The 27,567-nt window shown below is 40.3% G+C and overlaps 1 protein-coding gene across 8 annotated transcripts in view; it reads right to left on the reverse strand.

Moving 5' to 3' along the window:
* Nucleotides 1-27,567, reverse strand: part of LOC131030343 (twinkle homolog protein, chloroplastic/mitochondrial) — a 275,817-nt gene that overhangs the window by 47,886 nt on the left and 200,364 nt on the right. For 6 of the 8 annotated variants that reach the window (XR_009371605.1, XM_057961108.2, XM_057961103.2 and 3 more), the window contains one exon: nt 25,112-25,243. The exons of 1 other annotated variant lie outside the window; for it this stretch is intronic. Coding sequence is in view for 6 of the 7 variants with exons in the window: in XM_057961108.2 (XP_057817091.2) it covers nt 25,112-25,243 (132 nt within the window). In the remaining variant the exon portion in view is untranslated. Of the gene's footprint in view, nt 1-25,107; nt 25,244-27,567 lie in introns of all 8 variants that reach the window. One more of the 8 variants, XM_059216822.1, reaches the window with a different exon arrangement.

Consider the following 27,567-nt stretch of genomic DNA (forward strand, 5'->3'; position numbering starts at 1 on the left):
TCAAGTTGGTTTCCATGGGTGTGGACATGGATTTACAATCAGTCCTTCCAAATCTCTTCAAGATGTCGATGGTGTATTTACCTTGACTTAGGATAATCCCATCGGGCCTCTGCCACACCTCCAACCCTAGAATGAACTGCACAAGTCCTAAATCTTTCATCTCAAATTCTAAAGTCAGCTCCTTACATTTAATAATGAGATGATCTTCTCCGGTAATAAATAGATCATCAACAGAAAGTACCAAGATCAACATATCACCATTGAATACTTTGGAGTAAAGGTTTGGATCAGCATTGTTGGTTGAAAATTTTGTACACTTGGGGAAATATACAAAATTGTGGTTTCAACCATAGCACATGAGTAAAACTCTCCTAATTAAAGGAAGGCTCCCCCTATCTAACTACAACTTTGAAAATAAAATGGGATGGGACAACAATCTTTCTTCTTCTTTCAAGAAAGACAATATACTTTTCTCTTCACAGAAAAAGATAGCAATTGAATATAAACAACAGTAACCAATTTCAAATGAAATGAGAGAAAGGAAATGAAGTTTCCTGAAAGCGCAAAGACTTTCGTCACTTCCTTTGAGACGGGACAGCAATATCAAGCTCAAAGACTTGATTATATGAAGTCCTATCTACCCTTTTCTATACTGATGCTATAAAGGACAAGTTATGACAACTCAAAGACTGAAATATCTTATTCTTTTCTTGCTAAAACAATGAGAAGTAGTGTAAGCTCACAGACTCATAGCTATTTCACATAAAATCTATTTCTAAATTCTATTTAAGAACAAGTGTAAAAACAAAGGCTTGCAGCTTTTTCCAATAGAACTTCTACTTTAACTAATTTAATCTTCAATACTTGCAGCTCAAAGACTGCACATCAAATTCGATTAAGCTCCCAAAGAAACACTTGCAAAGAAGGAAATATGGAACACCAACTCAAGAATGTAGCACAAAGACTCAAAGCTTGAGTAATTTTCTTCTATTCCTTTCAATCTTTCAATTTACACATAAAAGCTCAAAGACTTCCTTGCTGTAAATTTGACAAAGTTTTTGCTTGCTTTCAAAAAGATAAAAATTACAATAGACCCCCTCAAGTATTTATAGGAGAGGAGTCATGAGAAAAAGGTGGGAGGATCCCAACTAACTTGAAAAATTCTCTCAACCACCTAGACTTATTCAATAACTAACTATGACTTATTCCAACTAAAGTCCTAACTGAAAACAACTTGTAGTTGCCTTACATGTAATTACAAAAGTGCAAGTAATGTGTCAACTTGCATTCTACAAAAAACACTATTATATGTAACTTGTCAAAACAAAATTACAACTAAAGATTACAAAAGTGGAAAAATACAACTAAGTGTTGAAAAACACTTAAGTTGCAGCACGTGAAGACACGAATCCTCTAAACTTATGGAAGCTCATTTGTAGTTCTTCGAGATTCGATTCATGGGTGTTCTTGGCAACAACCATAGTCTTCAACAATAGTGTCATGACACCGAAGGAGCGCAGAGTTGTTTTTATCAAGGATGGACTAGATTTCATGCAAAAAGGCTTGGTGTTTCATTAATATTTGAATAGAAGCAACCGAGAATTGTTCGCTCCTCCATTCATTATGAATCCTCATCTGTAAATCAGCAAGAACTTCTTCTCGAATCAGCTCTCCATCCTGACTTACTATGTTGCAAGAGGCTTGTTCGCAATATGAGACAATATCTCAGAAAACTTCACCCCGGAATCTTGTTGCATCACCGATCTCCTCAATGAGGGATTTAAGAACAAGAGCCTTGTTTTCTAGAAGCTCTTCAAACTCCAAGTACATGACCCTGGAAGAAATGATGGCATGCTCCTATAGAACACTCAACTGTTGTTGAGGCATGGTACGCCAAATTGTCAAGCTTTCTTCAACACTTTCCAGATTCTTTTTGAAGGTATCAAAAGTCTAATCTAGTTTTTCCTCAACAGTTTCCAACTTAGACATCATTTGAAAAATGTCTTTTATCACCTGTGTACATAGATCATGAAGCTGATCAACCCAAGAATCCAGTGCTTGTACCTTCTGAGCAGCCCTTTCCACTCCACGAATTGATTCTTGGGAACCATAAGAACCTATGGACTTACTCCCTTCAGCAGCAGGTTTTGTGATCTTATGAACGACTGCTAGAAGTTGTAGAAGTCAACTTGATCTGCAGTAAGTCAATCTCTGCTGGAGGAATGAATCGGTCTGTTATAGAAGTCAACTTGATCTGCTATTAAATATATTGAAACTGCTGTGATCTGACGTGATTGTCTTCTTCACCATATTTTCTTGAACATGAGAAATGATCTGAACTGGGTGTGCATCCAAGCAATGTGACTTTCCAATCGTTGGCCTCTTCGCAAAACATCACGTCTCTTGATTCATATTTAGACATCGGTTAGGATAAAGAACACATCTTTTAAAGGTGGCTTAACATATAACAATTATTTAAGCAAACCGTTTCATTAAATACGAAACTCGGAAATATATAAAAGTCGGATAATAAATGTGTAAGGCCAAAGGCCCTGCACACATTTGATAGCAAAGTCAGTTTATTGAGGATTCGACCGAAGCTATTCATCAACAGCAAGGAGGAAGGGAAAAAAGAATGGAGAATATGTATTAAGGAAAGCAAACGGAAGAAGAAAGAATGGGAAGCAAATAAGGAAGTGACTCTCCCAAAAAAGCAGAAATAAAAAAAGAGTTATGACTCTTTCAAAAGGTAATAATTATGAAAGGTTGTGTCTCTTTCAAAAGGTGATAATTATGAAAGTTGTGACCATTGCAAAGGGCAGACATGGTGAAGAGGTGTAACTCTCCCTCACATTGGAGGATATAAAAATGAGAAAGACTCATTTGAGGACGACACCCAAGGGAGATCAATTTGGAGAATAATTTATTATTCTCAAAGGGCAGCAATGAAGAGTGATGACTCATTTCTTATGACAAGGCATGTGTGACTTCCGACAATTGAAGATATAATGAAGAGGTTAATTCAATTGAGAAAGGGGAATTGGAGGAATCATCCATAAGATCAAAGAAGACAAGAAATTCAATGGAACAATATCTAATATCGGAATTAATAAGGGGGAAAATTAGTAGACTTTGATATTTACAAGGCCAAGATTTAGGGCAGTCCCAAAACGGGACATTACATTCTTATCCAATACTTTTCCAGAGATAGCTTTGATCCCTACGCAAGCATCAAGAGGTCTAGTGGAAGAAGGCATAAACACAAGTTAAAATTGGAAGATCATTTCATGAATGCTCAAGATGATCTAGATATAAGAAGAAGAATGTATTCAAGGCTACCTATCGACATCGTTAGGGCATGCAAGGTCTGTGATATCCCAGATCAGGCACAAGACAATGGAAGACACCTCCAACCGATATATGAATAAGAGAAAGACAAGAAAGTGAAAGTCAAATGGATTGATGTGGAAATCACCAACTTGAAAGATTTGATGAAACCAATCTTTGCCTATACAAAACAATGGGTAGACATCCCGATCCAAAAATTGAAGAGTCAAGATACCCAGCTGACTTTCGAATTGATGGGAGAGGTAGAGTCTTCTGATGATGATACAAAAAGTGAAAGCATGAGTGGAAGTGCTACCCAACTGACTAATTCCAAGGGATTGAAGAGGAAGGAAAATCACAAGAGCCCCCAAACAAGAAGCACAAGTCAAATTTAGGCCGCCCTTCTACTACTACCTCTTTCGTGCACGAAGTAGAGATAAATCAAGCAGCTGCCCAAGAAAATCATCCACCAAGGGAAAGCATTGATCATGGAGTGAATGAGTCCATGGAATCCACAATTCAGAACAGCAAGTATGAAAGGACTGACAAAGGTAAGCAACCATTGGATCAAGACAAGTCAATCTCACCTAAGCTAGTTAATGATAAAGCAAGCAATGATGCACATGTGGATATTGAAAATGAAGATCAAGAAGTAACATCTCCAGCCTGAGAAGATCATCAGCTCAATGAAGTGCAAGTAGGAGAGGATAAATCAGCTATCCCTACATGGCTTAGGAAAAGGTTAACCAAGGAAGTGAAAGTAGCAAAAGAAGATCCTATCGATATAAACAACTTCCTAGACAGAACTCAAGGGATTGTTGAAAAGAAGAAAGCAACTAAGATGTCCAAGATGATCAGAGATGGTGAAGGATCTCGAATAATACCGATTGCCACTTCAAGAGTAGACTAACCAAAAGGCAAGATCACAACAAAGTAATATGATTTGGAGACTATTGATTTAGGTCCTCCTACCACCGATCAGGCGTTGGAAGACATGAATGACACAGTGAAGACAGGCCATGACATGCTGAAGTTGGAAGTGGAAAAGAATAAGAAATTGGAAAGAGAAGTGAATGCATTGAAGAGATGCTTCCAACAATTCAAGCAACCATTGAAGTAGCATGATCCTTCAACTACGCCACCACCTTTGCTTCCTCCAGACTCAGTTGACAATTTGAAAAATATGAGAACCTCAGCACATCTGATGGATACTTGCATAAATAAGACTTTCAAAAGGGTGAAAGCATTTATAAGAGAACTAGTGAAGATAATTGATAGAGCTGTAAGTGTCCTTGAAAGAACTCAAGTCCTCATGGCAGCATATGATACTTTTGTTTACACCAAAAACTTTAATATGCCTATAATGCAAGGAATCAAAAAGATGTCAAAGCAGACTTTGGTGAATAAAGGAGTATCGAGAGATGGACAATCACTTGATTTCCAGCAGTAGAGTAACTTGCTTCGCATGAGGAAAGTCATTTTTGAGGATATCAATACTGGATGCACCCAAGTCGATTAAGCAATTAACTTGATACATGACAAGATCGTAGAGGTAGCTAAGATCATTCTTGAGAAAGAAATGAACGAAGGAATTCACATAGATGCTGATCAGCTAGCCAAACGTGTGAAGATCATATTCTTTGAAGCAGACAGATCACCTTTTGTGAAACGGTTGGATGATGCACACTCATTCGTAGTACTTGCCAGCAAGACTAGAGATTTTGGGTCAGGATGGGAGACAACTTTTGCCTCAGCTTTGGAAAAAGTCAGTTACTTGGAAGAACAGTTGAAGAACCTACATGCAGTTTCAATAACTGATATTGAATTCACGACGTCCAAATTCATTAAATTTGCAAAAAGGAGAAAAGGATAAGGAAAACAAGATTCAAAGGGTTAGCTTTTGAAGATTTGGGGTTTTCCAGCCCAATCTTCCCACCAAAAAAACTACAAAGAAGATATCCACAAGTTTGTAAGTAAGCAATCAAAGCACATATCAAAGATTTAAAACAAATAATGATTTTTTTGTTACTTGTTGCTTGGGTGGTTCTCCATTAGACAACTAGTTGTGAACAAAAGAGTCTTTCCTCAACATGCTTGTATTTTTTCAACTCTATAAATTTATGTCCCTGACGTCAACCTTAGGTAACATCCTCTCAATGCACATTAAGAGGCCCTCCATAACCTCGCCGTCAACATCCCTTATGTCAAATGTGAAGAAAAATTTGCGGTTGAAGTAGCACAACATTGCATGAATGGGTTGGAGTTGATTCTTCCACCTTTGATCAATAGTGTGCTAAACGGATTCAAATTTTCCTCTATCTCCCTTATAATAATTTTAGACAACCTTCTTGGCCCTGTTCATGGCCTCGTATTGGTAATTAACTAGTTTTGTTTCCCATCCAACAAGTGCAAAACTCTAATGAAATGCTCTAACACTTGCAAACAAATTAAATCTGCAATTAAGAATAAAACAATAAAATTGAAAAATATCTAGTAATCAGAATTTTAAAAAGGTGAAATTAATGGATGCAATTTAAAATTTAAGTAGAAGTTCCAAGTTACCTTGATTTCTTTAGTGATTTTAAAAAAACACCATAAAAAATTGTTATTATAGCTCTCCATTGATCTTATTCAAAATAGGAAAAATCTACCCATTGTTGGCACACAAGCATCTACTTAAGAAGTGTTAGAAAACCATAAATAATCTGCAAGGTGAGGAAATGTTGGCAAACAAATTTGTCATTGCGATTGTTTCTCCAAAACTGACCCTGTTTGCATGAAGAGTAGTGACAACCATGCCAACAGCTGGAGAAATTCTTATCGAATAACAATCTTCCTCTACGTTTGAGAGGGGCAGCTTCCCCATATAATGGGGGGGGTTTTAGGATTTTTGTGTACTTTTAACCTTAAAGTACAAAAAGGAGATAAGATAAAACTAAAGAAATATGACTAATGAAAACCCCAACAGTAGACATATAAATAACATTTGAGATTCACATCGAGTAGCGATTACAAAGGGGGTTGTAGCACAAACTATGTTTTAGTTATGCAATGACAATGAAAGGGCAACATATGAAGAGATAGCTATACTAGCATATCCAAATCAAGACACCAAGACATAGGTGTGTTTCTTAACATCAATTACATAGGTTGTAGAACTAGAAACCAATAGATTCCACTGATACATACAAAGATTACCAATTTGACATACAAGAAATCAGCAATAATAACAATGAACAATGAACAGACGAGGTGAAATGCATTCTTCATTACCTTCTTGAAATATTACAATTTCAAAAACCCTTCTATACATAGTATAAAATCAAAAGTCATTAAAAGTTTGTCTGAAAATTTCTCCAAAGTTTTCCCCTATAAGAGTCTTTTTACATTTGAATTAGCCTTGTATTTATAGGCTTTCTCTGAAAACCAACTATAACTACCTAGTAGCTAACTTGATAACTAGCCCCAAACTACCTATTCTGAAAATACATTGATTTTAAAAATAATAGACCTTATTTGGTCAAGATTTCCACCACTTTTGTGTAAACAACGCTCAATTCCTAATTGTTGGTTACAATAAGTGACGTAAGTCACTTTTTCCTAAAGATAAGTTGAGAGTTGTAACGTTTGAGAAAGATAATTCATCAATTTTGTCATGATGAATACTTTGACTTCTTCTAATCTATAATCACATGTTTAGCAACAATTTGACCTTTGAGGAGATGCATTGCAACTGCACCGACTAGACTTCCTTATTTTGACCTTAGATTCTTCCTGAGAAATGTAAACTTTTCATGATCTTATGTAATTGTATCACACCCCTCTAACTCATTACCCATTATACCTTCTATAATGTTCAATGCATCCACCAATGTCTTTTCCCCCCCTTGCAAGATATCAAATAATGTCATCTATTACATCCCTTTTTCATGAACAATTTCATTTTGCTTTATTGCATATTATGAGACATGAAGATGCTATGTGAAGCTTATTGTGAACAACAGACTGATGAATTTTATGGACTAAATGAATATTGACTTGAGCAATTAATGTTTTGTTATGTGAATGCCTTGAATAGTAATGAGATTATGTCTAGCTACCTTTGTGTGTCTAAGTGGATGTAGGAAACACTATCACCTTCCGAGAAGGGAGGGAGAACATCATCAAAGAGAGGGATGCAGATATGGGAAAAGGTCAAAGTTGCCACCAATCCCAAGATTATTCAGATAAGTAACTGTCATCATTTACATAACATCCTTGGACCATCAATGAGAACCGATCAGAGATATGTTCCATGGACCAGCATTGCCCCAGTTGGTCAAGAACAAGGCCAATGGTCATGAAGTGTTAAGTGTTGTCTTGTCGGGAGGCAGGTTCCCAAGCCTTTTGAAACCCGAAACCCCAGAATCTCAAAATTCCAAGTTTCCAAGCCTTTTCAAACCCAGAACCCCAAAATCCCGAAATTCCAAGTTCCCAAGCCTTTTGAAACCCGGAACCTCGAAATTCAAAAATTCCAAGTTCCCAAGCATTTTCAAACCCAGAATCTTGAAATTCCCTGGTTCTCGACTCCTCTTGCTTGTGACACTTCTAGGTGACATGATCAACACTCAAGGCTCTTAATGCTCCATCAATCCCTGTGACTTCTATACTTTCATTTATGGAGCTACAAGAGCGCATTTAATGTTTTTTGCAAGATTGCCATTAAGTGGAGTACAGGACCATGCATATTTATGGTTACTTGATGACCTTCATGTCAAGTCTCCATGCTCTGACTTTGGAATGTCAGGCAAGCCACCTTCTAGAAGTACTTTTCTTCTTGGGATTTCCTTGTCAGGGTATGGACAGGTTGCTTGCATGTACACCATGTCAGGTCTGTGTACTTCCCTACCTTCCCTAACTAACATTTCTCTGTGCACGCTAGGGTCAAGGGTTCCCCTCCTTGACCATTGGTCTCTCCTCAACGACCAGTTTGCTATATATAGGTTGTTAAGCCTCACTATAAAGGGTTCTCTCCCTGTTGTCTTGAGCTACTCTTTTCTCTTTCACTTCTCTTGAAGATTTGTCTATTTTCTTGCATTTTTGTAACTGTAAGTTTGATCATTGGCCTCAGAATGAATTGAAATTGTCATTTGTGCCTCCCTTCAACTTATGCATGGTGTGTATGTTTCTTTACCTTCATTATAAGTGTATGTTTTATGGCTTTCCCTCATGTATATGTTGTGTTAACTTGTTTCTGAGTGTGAATTGTGGGAAACCTTCTCCCCTTTTGACATTCAACAAAATTCCAACCTCCATACATGCGTTGAGGTCATTCATGCAACTGACGTTTGTGCATCTCCAGGGTATTTCAATTGATTCTTTGTGTCATTTTGGGGTGGGGAAAGGAAAATCTCTTACCTTTGTGCATCACCTCCTTTCATTTTAGCATTTTCTTCTTCTCATTTCTTCTACAAGCTGTTAGGATAGGTTTAGAAGTAGAATTTGGGGTGTTGAGTTGGTTCAACACCTGCACTTGGATTGAGAAGGAACTCGGCCTTCTTCGGAGCTTCAACCCCATTGCACAAGGTCCCACACTTTGGGGTTGTTTCCATGTTTCACGAGGTTGTTGAATAGATAGCTCAGCAAGGGTGCAAACTTTTGTAACAAAAGTTTTTGGCACGCGTGGTGGGACTAACTTTCAACTTACATGCCAAGGATTCAATGTTATTCTAGTATATCAACCTTTGGAGGTAGTCATCATTCAAGCACTGAGAAACTTTGCTCATAGATCCAGTCTCTTGTTCATGACTTCTTGTTGATTTCATGCCCAGAATTCATACAAGGGCATCTTCTAGAGGTAATTTCCAATTTTCAAAACTCTCATTTTCAAATTCTAGGAGACTTTGAGGTAGACCTCCATTGTCACCAGTCACGAGTGTTAAGGTTGTAAGCACTCTATCACCCAGGTCTCGTTCTACCCCTCCATTTACAAGACCATTACAATCTAGGGCTCCCACCACCCATATCAATAGACCATTGTTTCAAATGGCTACAAATCAAGTTTTTGTTACTTTCAATGGAGGAAATCCTCTCCTTTTAGCCCAAAGAAATGATATACCAGTGGCTGCATTAAAGAGTATACCCTATTTCACTAGTGAAACAACTACTACTCCCATAGAGCACATTCAAGACATTGCAAACATCTGCTCTATCCATAATGTCACCAAGGATGATGTTATTGTTAGGCTTTTGGCCACTTCCTTGAAAGGAAAAGCTTTGCAATGGTATAGAGGGTCGCCACCTAACTCCATTCATAATTGGGACAAATTAGGCAAAAAATTGTGTGACCATTTTGAAGACAAAAATGATCACCTATCCTTAGTTGAACTAACTACAATCACGAGGGCACCTAATGAATTCATGGGAGACTTCAATTTCAGATTCCAAAAGACATCAGATAGAATCCTTACTCTAGTGAAGCCATCTTCCAATCATGCTTTCTTGTATTATCTAAGAGCTCTCAATAGTGATGTAGCTGTCATGATACAATCAATGGGCGAAACTTCTCTACCAGATGCATATGACATAGTCATAAAGGCAAAAAATTGTTTGATATAGGTTGAGAAGATAGCTCCAAGGCCGCCAATGCCTCTCTTCCCAGAAGCTCCTACTCAACAGCCCACCTTGGCTCCTATCCCAATGGCATCCACAAGACATCCATCCACAACCACTTCATCCTCAAATGAACTCCCCGAGGTCAAGACTTTGTTGCAAAACTTTCGCAATGAGTTGGTGACAGTAAAAAAGCAACAGGCTCAACATACCAGGCCTTATCAAGCACAAAATCAGAATTGTGTGTTGTTTGTTGGTGGTATTTTTGGTGTCAGTTTGTGATCCTATCTTGGTCGTCTTGGTCATATCTTTCATTTGCCTATGTTCGTGTGTGATTTGGAGTTGTTCCGAGAAAGTTGTGAGTCTTTCAATGTTGCTGGTCCATTTCTGGAGTTGCTGGTATTTTACATCAGATTTGGTTATTTGTGTTTTAGCTTGTATTTCTCTGAGTTCCTTTGTTATGATTCCTAGTACTTCATTGTATTCATCATTGTAATTGTTGGTTAGTAGTACTAACCTCTATCGTACCTAAAGTACTTCATTGGAATTCCCACTGCATAAGTGGAAGAAGTCGGCTTGGCCGGCTTCAGTGTTAGTAATTCATTTGGTTGTTGAGTCCTCCCGTTGCATAAGGGGTCGAGTGAACTTTGTTTGTAAATGTCCTCCCGCTGCATAAGAGGTTGAGTTGAGTTTGTTTAGTGAAAAGTCCTTCCGTTGAAATATCGCGGTAGAGTGATTTGTGTTTGAATGTTTTTTGTTTCCTTGGCTGGTTTACCGCCAAGTTTCCTTGTTATTACCCGCTAGAAAGTGGAAGGGGTTGCCTTGCCACCCAATATTGTAATCTGCATTTTCAGTGTTGCATCTAACGATCCCTTGTCATTGTATGCTCTCACCCTCGCAGTTTGGGCTCTTGGTGCTCAAAAGGTGTAGGGTTCCTTTCAATTGGTTTGGATTGCATTATTCTAACCATAACAGGTGATTGGTGTGCTTGCAAAACTGTTAAAAAAAAAAAAATTGATGGGGATACTACAAATAGGACACATGTTAACCGATTCATGACAAGACTCAAAAATTAAGGTTTTTGATTGAAACCTCATGATCACCCATCCTGAAAATTCTTGACAACTACGCATTATAGATGAGCCAGACATTAGATTTAATGCAAAGGTTTAAAATTTGGTTGTTTGAAAATTGGTTTAACAATAAATTAGTGAGAGATTATGTGGCGCCTACTCACACAAGCTCCTTCTTAATATGATCTTTGATCGAGATAATCACCCAAGGGTGATTGTGGATGTTGTTGTCCTCATTTTAGAATTTTCCCAAAATTGACAACCCCTACAAATTTTTGCTTTAAATGTGTCATTTTGTCTCTAAGGCACATTTTACAAGGTGCAAAAATCACATGTTAGTTTCAAATCATCGAGGGTTGTCTTTGCCATCATTGTCCAAGTTTTGGTGAGTTTTCTCTTTCATTTTCCTAGCTTTCTCTGCAATATCGAGTTTCAAAGCAATCACTGCAAGTTGAAGATTTTACTCTAAGGCACGCATTTCGAGGCAAATTTTTGCTCCTTTCTAAACTGGACTAATCTTCAGTTCATCCTTTATCCACGTTTCAAATTTCATCCCGTTCTGAGTTCGTTTTCTTGGCCTTTTCTTCAAAATCGGGTTTTATTCTCTAGACTATGAGTGGGAAATTTTCCTTCTTTTGCAAGTTGAGAGATCCTTTGTATTTTTAAGTTGTAGAGGCTTTTTCAAGCAATTACCAGTGAACTTTATAAAAGAATTATAACTTGTAACTTACTTTTTATTTTCCATTTCACTTTTTGTCTTTTGATTTGTTTTGTAGGAACTTTTTGGTAAAACTACAAGTAAATTTAAAAATACAAGTTTATAAGAACTTGTAAGTTCTTTAAAAAGTTCCTACTTTCTTTATTTCTAACTTGCAATAGGGATTTCAAAACCTGATTGCAAGTATTTAAGTGCTTTTTATGTTGATTGCTATTGCTATTCTAAAACCCGACCACGTTTTTCCCAAGGGCATCGATTTGTGGCATTCTTGGTTGAATCCGATCCAAGTGTATGCATTCTTGGTTAAATCCGTTTACCATCTTTGCCACGATTTTGGAGTTCAATGATCTTTGCCATGTTTTGCATATTAATGAGAGGTTTTGCTTCTGATTTCTGTTGCGTTAGTTCCACATTTTTGGCTTAGTTGACCATGAATTTCGGCATTATTGCAAAACGTTTTGCATTTTGGATTCAATGAAGAGTGTTTCGTGCCAAATGTGACTTTCTTGCAAGACATTTTTTGTGAAACGAGTTGAATGCAAAACCGATTGATTTGCTGCAAGGAATATCAACGTGGTGGCTTCCATAATCTATTTATAGAGCATTACGGTTTCTCCCAAGCTCATTTGTTTTGGTCTAGGGCATTCTTCAAGCAAGGTATGTGATTTTCGGTTTTATTATGTTTTATTAGTTTGCTTATGTATTGTAAATATCTTGCTCTTGCTTGAATTTGGATTTCATAGTGCTCTTCCCAAATTGATAGATTGTTTAAATACAAGTTGTAAATGTGTATGCTTTGCCCCTTTTCATTTTTCCCTATTTACTTATATTCGGGTTTTCAAAACCCAATTACAAGTAACATTGGTTACATTGATCTTCCCCTTGGTAAAAGGAGTTAATATTCTTTCTAAAAGTTACAATGTTGAGTATTCTACTTAGTCTACTTGCAATCGGAATTTTAAAACCCAATCACAGTTGTGTCTTCACAAGAGTTTTTCCCCATTTTCATACTTGCAGTCAGCCTTCCAAAACCCGAAATTGGTCCAAAATGCACTCAAAAACGCTTCAAAATGAGTCTTAAAGGTCCAGTTACAAGTGCAAACCTGTAGTTACCCATTACACTTATGAAGTTGCATCTTTGTTCTCCACAATTGCAAGTCAATGCTCTTGTTTTTCCACACATGTAATGCAGTCCTCAAAACCCGAAATTCACTTGTGAGTCCATTTTTGCAGTCCCTTTGTCTCACCCATGTCGGTCCTATTTGCACACACGACCTACCAAATCAATATTTTGAGGCATGGGCCTTATTTTGCAAGCAGATTCCAAGATTGAAGGATGATACAAAGAGAGAACAATAACATGGCGGAGCCACACAAGGAAATGGATAAGTGATATGAATGATTGAGAGCATAGAATGCTTTCAAGACAGAGATAGGCTTCTTAATTCAGCCTTGCAAAGAAATTCCCTCCTGAAAAGCCAGTACTACCCCAAGCAAGAAGATAAGATTGAAGTTCGTTGGCCAAGGACACAAAGATCATTAAGGATGCAAATTCTCGTTCCGGCTCGAGATGTCTTCACCAATCCTGAATACTTCAAGATCTAGCAGCATGAAGATGATCACAAACAAAGGATGATGTAGTTGGAGTCGTGTCTTCGAAAGCATAGAATAGTTACAATTGTGTATTTGTAATTTTGTTTTGACAAGTTACATGTAAAAACAAGTTTTGTAATTACAAGTGTCACTTTCACTTGCACTTTTGTAAAATGTAATTACATGTAAGGCAACTACAAGTTAAGTTAGATTAGGACTGTAGTTGGAATAAGTCATGGTGGTGGAGAGAATTTCTCTAGTTAAGATCCTCCTACCTTTTTCTCAAGGCTCCTCTCATATAAATACTTGAGGGGGTCTATTGTAATCGATGTCTTTTGGCAATACAACAAGACTCTGTTAGTTTGTATGTACACTCTAAGACATTGAGCTTAGTTGTAAATCAAATTGCAATAATTAAAAGAGGCAAATTGCTTTCAAACTTTGTGTTGATTCAAGATGTTATGTGACAACATTTTTTGGAGATTGATTGTGAGTTTTGAGGTGTTATACAAGAGGGATTCAAGCTCAATCTTGCAGACTTTGAGCTGCTTATTGCATTTGGAGTTTTAGATTGGTTTTCAGATGTGACACTGCAGACTTTGAGCTACTTGTCATGTTTGAAACTATTGTAGGACGCTCAAGCAAAGGGGTAACTTGCAGACTTTGTGTTGTTTTTATTTTCTATGTTTGTGCATAAGAGGTGCATCATGTAGTTATACCTTGAGCTGCTACATGTTGTGCTTGGTTACCAGAAAATTATCTAAAAAGGTTGATAGGATAGTAGATAGTTGAAGACTTTGAGCTTTCTTTCTGTTTTTTCCCGTCTCGGAGAAGCAACGAAGGACTTTGTGCCTTTATGGAAACTTTGCTTCTTTATTTAGTTTACTTCATTAATCATTTGTGCTTTCAGCTATGATTCTTTTATGAAAGAAGAGAAAAGAATAAGTGTCTTTTCTGAAAAAAGAGAAGACAGAGTTTCACCCAAATTTAGAATAGATTTAGAGTTAAGAGTTTATTTTTGAATTGTTGAAGTACAAAGCAAAGGGGAGCCTTCCCTAAATTATGAGAGTTTTATACTCACACACTTTTTGCACATCCCGTAGGTGTACAAAATTTTCAACCAACAGATGTATTGGGTGATGATCATGGTATCTTCCATCACAAAATCCACTCACTCAAGTTTTCTTATGTCCTCTAATAGATGATCAAGGCAATAGGTAGTGACAGAGGTCCAAAACATGTTAGGTGATCCCCCCTCAAGTAGTATTCCTCCTACCACACTCACTCTTCCAATATTTGTCATAACATGGACCACATTTTCCATACCAATCTCTTATACAACCTCTTCCAATGTTGACCTTAGATGAATGGACCTCAAGAACACCACCTCATCATTTGAAACCAATAAAAACTTGATTAAAATGCAATTCCTTCCTTTTATCCACCCGTATGATAGTATGGTGCATCCATACTTACCCCAATACTTTTTTGGCTCTTTTACAATTCTCTACATTTGCCACTACTTTTTACCACATAAGTCATGTGAACTAGGCAACACTTGAGTTTGTGATCAAATCCTTTCATGTGTGGGCTTCTTGCCACATTAAATGGAAGGTTATTGTAGTACCAAACATACCAAAACTCGTACTTCTTGTTCCAAATCATACATTCAAGTGAAGGTTGTGAACCTAGTATGTTTGTAGAACAAAAAAAACCATAGGACTGCATTCAAATGGATCTTGATGAAATGGACATACCACAAAAAATACCTTCAAATTTTTAAGTTCTAATTTGAGTCATAAGAGAATGGAAAATCCAAAAAGATATACATTTGCAGTTCATACAGTGAAACCACAATATATATTTAGATTCACAAATTCATATATGTTTGTTCTTTGATCAAAATGGAATCATAGAATACCAGTTTTCATATGCAAAAATTGGTCAAAATCCTTACAATCCTACACAGTAATAAAAAGGTATAATAGATTCCACACTAGATATAAAATCTGTTGTTTTGCCAATAAAGTGTAATTCAATGCATTGCAGAAATAATAGACATGACAGAATATAAAGAAACTGAGATCTTCATTGATTCATAATAATGTCAGTACAATGACAATGACCATACTAACTTTGTCCCCATGACCAAGGACTCGCTAATATATAAAGGTGACTGGTTAGTTACCCGGTGTCAACTGTCGACAACCGACGGGTTAACTGCCATCATTAACTCTAATTACATTAAATGTCTTATTGCTTAATTACCCGACAACATCATCCCCCCAAAAAAAGAAATGTCGTCTCCGGATGACAGACAACAAAATGGGAATGATATGCCTACAACAGATAACAACTACGAACCCCACAAAATAACAACTACACACAGACTACTAAGGGGGTAAGGGGGGCGTCCTCGATGGTGGAGGGGCTAGGGCTACTACTGCCAACTGTTCCTAAAGCTGTACCACCTGGTCGGTCCGGTATCGGAGGTCCTGCTCAGCCTGCAACTGCCGCTCCCGGGAACTCCTCACTCGAAACACTGCCTCCATCAATTCCTGATGCTTCACCTCCAACTCGACTGCCAAGGTAGCAACTCTCGATTCTGCTGAGGCTCTCTCATTTGACTGCACTGCCAACTCTACCCTCACGGTACTCAATTCTCCTCTCACGGTGGCAAGGATCTCATCTATACTCCTAGCATGGGTGCGTTGCTGCTCTAACTCTGTCTCCAATGCAGGGATGCAAGTGGCCAACTCCTTTTGAGCCCTATCTGCCCTGAGCTGAGTCTCTCAAAGCTCGAGCTACCTATCTCATACAACCTGCTCAATCCGTCTGACCACAGACTGTGTCTAACTCCCTCCGACCACCTCCTGGCTCTGCCACTCTGCTCGCATCTTTGGAAGATCAAGCGTCAGCGATCCATGCTGCTCAAAACACTGATGAAATGCCACTGCTACTCCAGATGTAGCAAACGCAAGGAGTCTCCGCAAAGTGAGCTGTCCGACAGACTCCTCTACTATCGAGGCAACCAGTAACTGAAGCTCCTCCTCCATCCTAGCTAAGAACTACACCATGGCAGTAGGTCTCCCCTCTCCAATCCGTCCAACCTGATGCTGCTGCTGTGGTGATACCACCCCCTCCTCCACCAGCGGTGTCTTTCTATCGCCCTGCTTTCTAGTGCCACTGTCCAAGTCAATAACCCTTGGAGGTGAAGGAATACAAGGGTAGGAAGGTGTGGGTGGTGCCTGCCTGCATGGGGATGAAGGTAGAGCCGCATATCTATCTAGCCATGAATCGACATCATCCCCAGCCGACCTCTCCTCGACCGTCCTCTGGGCCTCCTCTATCCTAGGTTCCGTCAGGATGACAGGCATGGGTACTGGTGCACTCGCTGGTGTCGTCATCTTGGCTATGACTGGCGATGGCTGGACTGGTGGAGATCGAGGATGCATCTGACCAAACCCAAGTATGGGGATGGTAGAGATGGTACCCACTATGACTCCAGATGATGTCAATGGTCCTCCCTCTCCTCCGACGGTCAGGAATGCTGGAGTAAATACCACCTGGCCGGTCCTGCAAGCTCCCCCTCCAGGCATTCCACGATGCCCCCTCGATACACTTGCCAACGATACTGTCTGAGTGGTGGGGGTCTCCTGCAGCAGTACTAGCTGCTCGGTCTGTGAAAGCCTGAAGGTGCTATATTCCTCTGAATCATTCGACCCCTCACTTTCCTCTTCACTAGTGCCATGTCGTCCTGAATCCGTGTCACTGGCCGACACCACTACGTGGACCGGTCTCCTCCTCTTCCTGCTAGTCTGTCCCTCGGCGGTAGTCAAAATATCCAGCTCTGACCAATAAAATATAGCTGGCTTAAGGGAGTCGATGCTATCCCGTGGCTGCCATCCTCTACGGTGTGGTGGCACCTGTACCCGCACGGAATCTAAAAATAATCCGATAGCGTGATGTGACATATAAAATAATTTATGTTTCAGCATCATACAGTCATGGGCTCTGTCTGACAGTAGACTGGCCCAATCATACACTGTGCCCTTTCTGAGTCCTACCATCAATGCGATCATAGGTACTGCTGCGTCCGACGCTCTGCTGGCGCCAGTCAGCATGCTCTATACTACGTCAAGTAAACATTGCCAGATGCCAGATTTTAAAAATGTCTTCCTCAGACCTCTTCCCTTCGGATCCAGGATGTGACTCCATTCTTCTGTAGTCAAGTTGTCCCTACACATTTCTTTTAATAGCTGGGTTCTTCTTTCCTCGAACAACTTTGTTACCTTTTTGTCAATCTTTTTACCCTTGTCAAGAATGCCAAATACTCTCTCAAAATCATCAGAGTTAAATGAAACAATGATGTTAGTGTGCTGGAAATTGAATGACGATGTGCGAAGTTCAGGATCATATGTTTTAATCATTTGTCGTAGGCAGGGTTCGAATTCCTTAATATTAAAAATGGGCATCTGAATAGCATCATGGACCCTAGCTTTTGTTAATTCAATTTTTAACTCAATATTTGACGGGCTTGTGGCATTTTCCCACCATTCCCTGCACACCGTTCCAGCCAAACTCTCGAATAGAATTGTATCTGCGGTGACCTGCATAACTCTTCCCTTTCCTGCATCCTGTGCAATTGCTTTGCCCTTGTCTTGGTCGCCCATTGCTACAGCAGGTTTCTTTCTGGCTTCCTTCTTGGTTTGCTCTTCTCTTTCCTGCAATTTCTTCCTCCAGTCTAGCTTTTTCAATCCCCTAGGTTCAGTCGCCATTAATCAAAACAAAATAAAAATTCGTTGTCTGGGGTTCGATTTGTAACTGTTTCGAGTCTTAACTATCTTTCGTTTTGTACGAATTTGCCTTGCTAATGTGGTATGGCTGATTTGATTGTACGGCTATCACCCGACAATTTTCTAACTGGCAAGTAGTTGATTTGTCCGTACGGACATCTTTATAACCCGACAATTTTCTAACTTGGCAATTTCCTAAGTATTCATGCCATATAAAACACTTAATGACAAAAAAAAAAAAAATAAATAACTTTAACTTTTTTCTGTATGTCCCTTTTTTCTTTTCTTTTCCTTTTTTTTAAAAAAAAAAAAAAAAACTCAATTCCGTACGACTGTACGGATTTTTTTTTTAAAAAAAAAAATTATTTTTAAAAAAATTAGTACCGTACGGCCGTACGAACCCATTGTATTGTTATTTCCGTACGACAACATTATATATATATATATCCGCTTTTTTTTCCTATGGGGTCATACGGACCTACCGTACAGTCATTTCCATACGACCGCACTTACCTGTCCGCCTGGGCGGACCTCGTCTCTTGCCTCCATTGGTGATAGATTTTCAACTTGGAGCCATATACAGCATCAAGCCCCTCCATCCCGTCCATCGTCCACAGCTTGATGGCTCTGTTCACGCCAACTTCGCGAATCTTAAAGGGACCTAGCCATTTTACCCTGAACTTGCCTGGCTTAATTTCATTTCAACCATTAAACTTCAAAACCAATTGCCTTGGGGTGAACTGCATCCTTCTTAAATGTTTGTCGTGCCATGCTTTCCGTCGTTGCTAAGCTGTCTTCGTCGCCCACTGTGCCATCGTCCGTCTTTCATCCAACTTATTCAGGACGTATAGTCTCTCCCGGAGGCTTTCCATGTCACCTAACCTGTTGTCAATGGCAATTCTGAGACTTGGCACCATGAATTCCACTGGCACCACAACCTCCTGGCCGTACATTAATTGGAATGGTGTCTGCCCAGTGGTTACCTTGTAAGTTGTTTGGTACACCCAAAGTACCGACGATAGACGCTCCTCCTAGTCTTCCTTCTCAACCCCGTAGGACTTATAACTTACTGACACCATGATTTTGTTGGTTGCCTCAACCTGGCCGTTTGCCCGAGGATAGTACGGACTTGATAGAGAATGGAAAATTTTGAATTCGGTTGTCAACAGCCGGATAATGTGGTTTACGAAGTGCCCTCCTCTATCACTTGTCAACTGTATAGGTATTCCGTACGGGGTGATAATCTGTTCATAAATGAAACTCGACGTACTAACGGTGGAGTTGTCTACCAAGGCCCTCACTTTGACCCATTTGGTCAAGTATTCGGTCGCCACGACAATGTATCTACATCGTCGAGCCCGGCTTGGTTTCAACGGACCAATCAAGTCTAACCCCCATCTTTCGAACAGCTCTTGAGCATTCGACGGGTTGAGTGGCATAAAATCCCTCTTTAACAGTCGTCCAACGCGTTGACATGTATCACAACTTGTCACCCATTCTCTGGCGTCATTATGCACTGTCGGCCACCATAAGCCTGCTAGTAAGACTTTCCTTGCCGTCGTGTCCGGTCCCATGTGTCCTCCTACAACCCCTTCATGTGCTTCTCTCAGGACTCCTGGGATTTCCTCTTCCAAGACGCATCGTCGTAGGATCTGGTCAAGTCCCATCTTGTAGAGAAGGCCATTTATAAGTTGGAACGTTCTGCTTCTTAGTACAAGTTTTCGTCTTTCGCCTGACGACATTTCCTTAGGAAATTTTGAAGTTGATAGGTATTCGCCCACACTCGTGTACCAGGCTGGAAGGACAACAATGCGGAAGAGATGGGCGTCCGGAAAATCCTCATTAACACCTTCGGTCGACTCTCTAGACTTGATCCGTGATAGCTGGTCGGCGATGACATGGCTCTTGCCAGGTCTGACAATGATGTTGAATGTAAATTCTTGTAACAGCAACAGCCATCGGCTAATCCGCCCCTGGATGATTGCCTTCTTCACCAGGTACATCAATGCCTGGTGATCCACATAAAATGTGAATGGTGTCACCAATAGGTAATGTCGGAATTTCTGGACGAAGTATACCATCCCGAGGGCTTCTCTCTCCGTCGTGCTGTAATTCTTCTCTGCTTTTGACAAGAGTTGGCTTGCAAAATACACTGGGTGGTCCAGCCCATGGCTACCAACCTGCGCCAGTGTGGCCCCTATGGCAAAGTTGGATGCGTCGACATGTACATGGAACTCTTTGTCCCAGTCTGGATATGTCAGGATTGGCGCACCTACCAACCGTGACTTTAACTCCTGGAAAGCCTCTTCTTGGGCCATCCCCCAGATGTACGGCACCCCCCTTCGTATCAGCATATCAAGTGGGTATGATACTTGGGCAAAGTTCTTAATAAACCGCCTATAATACCCAATGTGTCCAAGAAATGACTTGACGCCAGTGACATCGTCGGGCGCCTCCATCTCCACAATGACCCTTACCTTGTCAAGGTCAGTCTTCAATCCGGCCTTGCAGACGATGTGCCCTAGTAACTTGCCTTGAGGCACCATAAATCTGCATTTCTTGGGATTTAGGGTGAGGCGGGCTCGTCGGCATCTTTCCATGCATTTGCCAAGTGCGGCGAGATGTGCCTCTTCCATGCTGTAAATGGACCAGTCGTCCAAGAATGCTTTGAAGTTTCCTACGGACATTTTGTCAAAAATATGGAGGATTATCCGTTGGAAGGTAGCTGGCGCGTTGCACAACCCGAATGGCATCCGGTTGTATGCATAGACGCCATCTTCTATGACAAAGGTGGTCTTCAATTTGTCCTCCTCTGCAATGGAAATTTGATTATATCCGGAGAATCCATCCATAAATGAATAAATTTCATGGCCCGCTACTTCCTCGAGGATGGTGTCTGTGAATGGCATGGGGAATGGATCTTTAATTGTGACAGCATTCAAACACCTGAAGTCTACACAGATTCTTATCTGATTGGCCTCCTTTTTCAAGGATATCACAATGGTTGATACCCATTCGCTGGTCTGGACCTTGAAGATGATTCCTGCTTCGAGCATGCGGTCAATTTCGTCATTTACCCTAGCCACATAATTTTTGTTCATCCTGTATGGCCGCTTCCGTACATGCACGGCTCCGGGAACCAGAGGGATCCGGTGTACACAAAGTTCTTGTGGTACCCCTTTGAGGTCTTTATACGTCCAGGCGAACACATCCTTGTACTCTATGAAAATTTTGAACGCCGCCATCTTCAAGACCGGATTCCAATCGTCGCCGACCAGAATATTTTTCTGTTCTGAAGTTTCTCCAAGATTTGTAATTTTAAGTGTGGATTCCTCGTACCTTATGGGCTTACTCTTGTCGAACTGGTGCGCTGGTGCGTCATCCACAGGGGCATCCCCTTCCTTGTATTGTTCGTACTCTAGCGGGAACTCGTTCTCATCAGGTTCTTCTTCGATCTCAAGCATATTGCACCCGTACAATGATTCATAGTCTTCCATTTGCCAATGGAAGAGCCCTCTCAAAGAATCTGTCTCGTCCTCAGAACAAGCTTGAATTCCTAAGATGCCTTCGTCATCTGGTTCCCTGCCATCCTTCCCTTCGTCCGTACCGTCGTCCCTGTCGAACTCTGACTCTGATGCTAACTGCTCACTGACCAGTTGGGTTTTGAGGTCAATGATATATCTTCTGCCGGCCTTTTCCATGGACAAGGTGTTCTTTTTCCAATTGTGGTTTGCTTTTGCCGCCACCAGCCAACCTCTGCCAAGGATGGCATCATATCCCTTCTACTTCAATGGGATGACCACAAAGTTCAAGACAAACGGCTGTGTTCCGATCATCACTGGCTGCACCATGAGTGTGCCAAGCGGCTTGATGTCGTGTTGGTCTGCTCCCAATAAATTAAAGGTGGACGGCCAGAGAGTAGGTTTGCCCAATTTTTTCCATGTTTCCTCTGGCAAGACATTTACTCCCGACCCGCCGTCGACAATGGTGTCGGTCAAGATGGTGCCCAGTATACCCATTTCCACCACTGCTGGGTGTCTACCATTGTTGATCGTCAGGGCTAATGGGTCTGTCGCCGTCTCGCCAAGGTTGTCCCTTCCATGTGTTGGTCGGCCAACTAGGGTTATCAGTACGGATTGCAAAAGTGTCGTCCGCAAGTGTGGCATACTTTCCAAGAGATCCTTCATTTTGACGAGTATCTCGACCTGTAGCAGTTGGTTTATAATATTTGTTTCTGCTTCAGAGCGAGAAGTACCTGCAAGCCCGTGTGCGTCCTTGTTCATCAACATCTCCTTCTCCAGTTCCGCTCGTGCCTCCAGTGCCTTTCGTTTTTCCGCACGAGGATCTGGGTAAGTGACCACTTTCGTCTTGGATCTTGTTATGGCGAGCACATCCTCTGTTTCTACATTCAACAAATTCACTCCAGATTTCGGACAGTTGCCATCGTCATGGTCCCCCGGACCGCACCACTTGCAAAGTTTTTGTGGCACTTCCTCCGCCGTACAGTCCCTGGCAAAATGCCCCCATTGGTTGCAAGCCCGACATTGTATCATTGGCCGCCCTTTAGCGTCATATTGGATTCGGCTTCTATTATTAGTATTATTATTATTATTGCCTCTTCCTCCTCGCCTGTTGTTCCGATAGCCGCCAGACGACGCATTGTTCATCGCAGGCTGGGACGTGCCGGCTGGCGCAGATAGCTCCGTAAAGAGAACCTATTGGTTACGGGTCCTCATATTGTACGGACACTCCTTGGTAAGTTGTCCGGCAATCTGACAAATATCACAAAATGCTTTCTTCGGACAAGACCCCTTGGTGTGTCCGTCGCTGCGTCAGTCCGTGCACCATAAATCCCCTTCGTTGGCTTTGCTTGTGCTTCCTTTGGTCGCCTTGATCTCTCTCATCATTCGCTCCATATCTTTCTGGAGATCCCATACCTTCCGATTAGACTCGTCATCACTGCTACTGCTTTTGTCAGAAGAGGAATCGTCGTCTGACAAGGATTTCTCTTTCTTGGACATCTTCTGCTCGCTTTCTAAATCCATTGCCCTATTTTAGGCATCGATATATGAAGAGGGAGGTACGATCCTCATTTTCCGTCTAAGATACGTCTTCAAACCTTCCACGAACCACCGTTTTTTCAGTCCGTTTGCGGGTTGATTCTCCATCTTTCCTAGCAGCTCCTTCAGTCTCCTGCTGTATGCCCATACTGTCTCCTTGGTACCTTGTTTGGTACTGTATATCTCTGTTACAATTTCGTTGTCATCACGGAGCAACCGAAACTCCTCCGTGAATTCCTTCTGTAGGTTGGCTCACGTGGCCACTTTTTGCTTATCTACATCGGAGTACCAATCTATGGCAACTCCACGTAACGTGGCTGGGAACTGCTGTACCCAGTCATCCTAGTCTGTCACTCCGTTGGCGGACCAAATGGTTTCACATGTACGACAGTGCCGTAAGGGGTCTTCCTTGTCGTTCCTTGTGAACTTTGGCAATTTTTGTCTACTCGCCATCCCGGGTTGTCTTCCTGGGGTTGGCTGTGCCTGTGTCTGCGCCCCTGTGCCGGTCCCTCCGGTGCCAGTGGTGTGTCTTGCGGGGGTGACTGGAGGTACGGTGTTTTGCCTACCGAGTGTGGCACCTACCGTGCGGTTATCCTCCCCTTCGCTGTCACCCGCACCCACTACTCGCTCCCTTTGGTGATCCTCGCTTTGTGGGGTAAGGGATAAGTTTATAAAACGATCCCGAGTCTCCTCAACTAGATCTCTTTGTAACCTTGTTTCCTCTAGAAACTCTTCGTGGCTTCTCACCCTACGGTGGTCTGGCGACGCGTAGAAATTCCCATCGGCTTCTGCACCCTCCGTGACACCTCCTTGGTTCCCTTCGGCCAACCCTTCGACAGGTCGTCCTTCGGCAAGTTGCCTCAGCCTCCGTCTCCGTTCTACACGTTGTTCCAGAATCAAGGCCCTCTGTGCGGCCTCCCACTCGACCGTTTCTGCTTTTTTATTTCTATCTTTATTCAATAGGTTGGGCATTAATTGCTGCACATTTCCAAAATTCGCAATACATAAATCAACACACTTCTTTATTAATTCATTTGTCGGATACAATCTTGTGTCAATCACACTTTTATTTAAATATATAAAGTTCAAGTTTCAATTCCCTCCTGGCCTGGCGCCATCCCGTTCCGCTTCCTGTCGGTTGTTGTCCTCGTACTGTTGCAGGATTTGTTGACGTCGCTCTTCCTGGGCAATCTCCTCCAGGCGAGCTTGTTGTGTCGGGCTCACCTCCAACGCTGTCCACACAGCACTTGGTGGAATTTCCGCCTCGGTCGCCTCTCGTTGGACGTAGGTCTGGATGGCTACCTGGAGTAGAATTGAAAATTCTCTCGTCGCAGTGTCTTCTCCTGTGTAAAGTTCTGTTTGGGCATCGTCGGCCTCTAGGTTTATTTCACCAATGGGTAGGCCCATCGTGTCCGTGCGCCATCCGCGTCTTTCGTTCCCGAGTACGTCTAGGCAACGACGCCAAATGTATTGCCAATAAAGTGTAATTCAATGCATTGCAGAAATAATAGACATGACAGAATACATCATGACAGAATATAAAGAAACTCAGATCTTCATTGATTCATAATAATGTCAGTACAATGACAATGACCATACTAACTCTGTCCCCATGACCAAGGAAAGGTGACCGGTCAGTTACCCGGTGTCAACTGTCGACAACCGACGGGTTAACTGCCGTCATTAACTCTAATTACATTAAATGTCTTATTGCTTAATTACCCGACAACATCATCCCCCCAAAAAAGAAATGTCACAAGACCCATGATTCTTAATAACACTTGAAAACCTAACCTCATGAGCACTAGCAAAATCATTTAATGTTTGCATGCTTAAATCAATCCCTATACATTATCCTAGATTACTTCAAGTAGCTAAAACACCAACATAAAATTTAAAAATATCTTCATAAGATCTGAAATGCAGAAACAAACAAAAAGATATATCACCTACTGTGAGGGGGCACGTTGGTGATCAAACTCATTGTATGGATCAAGCACTAAGCCATGAATCCCATGCCTTAAAACTGCCGTCTTTGCAAGATCAATAGCCCACTTGATCGATGGGATAACATCATCTTCACACCTGTTGTCAACTCAATCCAGCATGCCTTAAAACTACAGGCATTGCACTAATTAAAAAGTAAAATCAGAATTAAAAAATGTAACCTACCAAATTTGTTGGAGTAGCTATCAAATTCAATAGCATAAAGCAAAGCAAAAACAAACAAGATTGCAACTAAATTAAATATAATCTCCAACTCCAGAAGTAAAATTTAATCATTATTCACATATAATTAAAGTAGTTTAAGCAAATTTCCATTGTAATCTAGTTGGCCCATCAGTAAACAATGGATGGGGCACTGGGAGTCAGAAATAATCATCCATGCCCTTGACAAGAAATTGGCAATTTTTCAATTGCTTAGATTAACGAATTTGTATTGCAGTGGTAAACATTCAAGTTGCCTAATACCTTAAAGTTTCTCAATTCTGATTATTACAATATCCCTTGTACAATGTCAGAAGGATAAACAATTAAGTTTGTTTATGTTTTTGTAAGAACTATTGATCTATTTAAAGATTGAAACTCCTATGAAACTATTGTATTAGTGTTTTATCTTTAGTCTTAGTCAGGTTCTCAGCAGAACTATAAATTTCTTTGTAGGCTGAAGATCATATGAAGTTATTGTTTGTGTTTCAGCTTTTGTATTATTCATATTTTTAGCTTCTAGGGTTAATTTCCAACCTAGTACAATGCCATTGTAGCTTGATATATACCTTTGAGCCCCACTGACCTCCTCCAGTCACTCATGGACATTAATATATGCTACATTACCAATTATATATGATCCCCTACCAAACACACACCAAACTGATTCTGCAACTGATCCAAGATTTAGTTTCTCCATAGTAATGTGCCAACTTCTTCATAATCTATCATGTCCTCTTTTCAAGATTAGATCCATGGAGAAGACTTCTAGCCTATCACCATTTCCCAAAGGCGAAATCAGTTTAGCTTCAAAAGGGCAACTTAACATATTACTTTTTATTCTATGTAATATTACTTTTTATTCTATGTAATATTTAAACTGTGTTTATAACACTTATTCAAAATGGGATTCACAAAGGAGCCTTCGGTTGTAATTTAAAAGTAACTTTTAAACATTTGGAGGGGAAAAATAAATAAATAAAACAGAGGGCCCAAAATAAAGTGTCTATAAAAGAGAAGTCAAGCCTCACATTAAATCATCAGTTGACCTTTTGCATTTTAAATACTTTCCAGAGATTGAGTGGCATTTTAAATATCTTGGAGGATGATTTCCATGGTTGGATTTGAGGACATAAACCCTATTGTCTGTAGAAGTGATTCCACCCAATGATCACATTTGTACTCAAAAGAATTAAAGTCATCAGCTTGCTTCAGTGTCAATAAAGTGTTGCGACAGTGAATTATTGAAGATTTCAGCTGGTGGACTGGATTGAGTTATATTTTCAAGCAAATGTTGTGATCATGATTTGGAGGGTTTCATTACTTATTTTTTAAGTTTATTTGCTGCTGTTCATTGTCATTTTATGCTAGATCTTGAGCACCACATTGTGGAGGAGCTGCTATCAACACTATTGCTGATTCCAGGGCTGCAAACTTGCTGTTCATTTAGTGCAGTTTTGGGGGACACCATCATCTTTGGGAAGATACATAAAGGTTTTGGCTGATTTTAGAGGAATCATACAGCTTCATAATTCATTACTATTCATTGTAGTGCAATGCGTCAACTTGGGAAGAGAAGATTTAATAGTAATTGTTTCTGTAATATCATTTTTCAGCCCTAGCTACAACTCTACAAGTTTGATCCATCATTGCCACATTGATTTGCAAGTCATGCAGCAGCTGTACCAGCATTCCAAGGTGCCATACCATCAGCAATTTGGCATATTCCAGTCATTGGCATCTTGTGAGTGGGTTTGAAATTATTGTAATTCTGAAATCATTTTGTTTCAACATTTGTAATCATTTCCAGCAGTTGCAACTAAATGAAATTAATTTCTGAGGATTCCAGATTTCATCTTTGATGTGAAATAATGTTGTCACAACTATTTCAATTCAGATCTAAGTGTTATTTGGTAACCTAGGGTGTATAACAGTCATAAGCAAACAACTATATTTTGATGAAACGTGAACCCTATCAATTATGAATTTATGATACATGTTAAATTGTATTTCAGAATTTGCGAGTTTGACAATAAGTTTCAAGCCACTTGATTTCATTTTCAGTTTGCTGTTTCAATTTTCGTTTGTTTTGAAAAATCAGAATTTTACGAAAAAAAAATATAAAAACGAGACATTATGTAATCTGAGCCCTCCCCAAAAACACCCACAACATTTCAAGGTAAACTAACTAGAATTATAAA

Source organism: Cryptomeria japonica, chromosome 1, assembly GCF_030272615.1.
Source record: "Cryptomeria japonica chromosome 1, Sugi_1.0, whole genome shotgun sequence".
Lineage (NCBI taxonomy): Eukaryota > Viridiplantae > Streptophyta > Pinopsida > Cupressales > Cupressaceae > Cryptomeria > Cryptomeria japonica.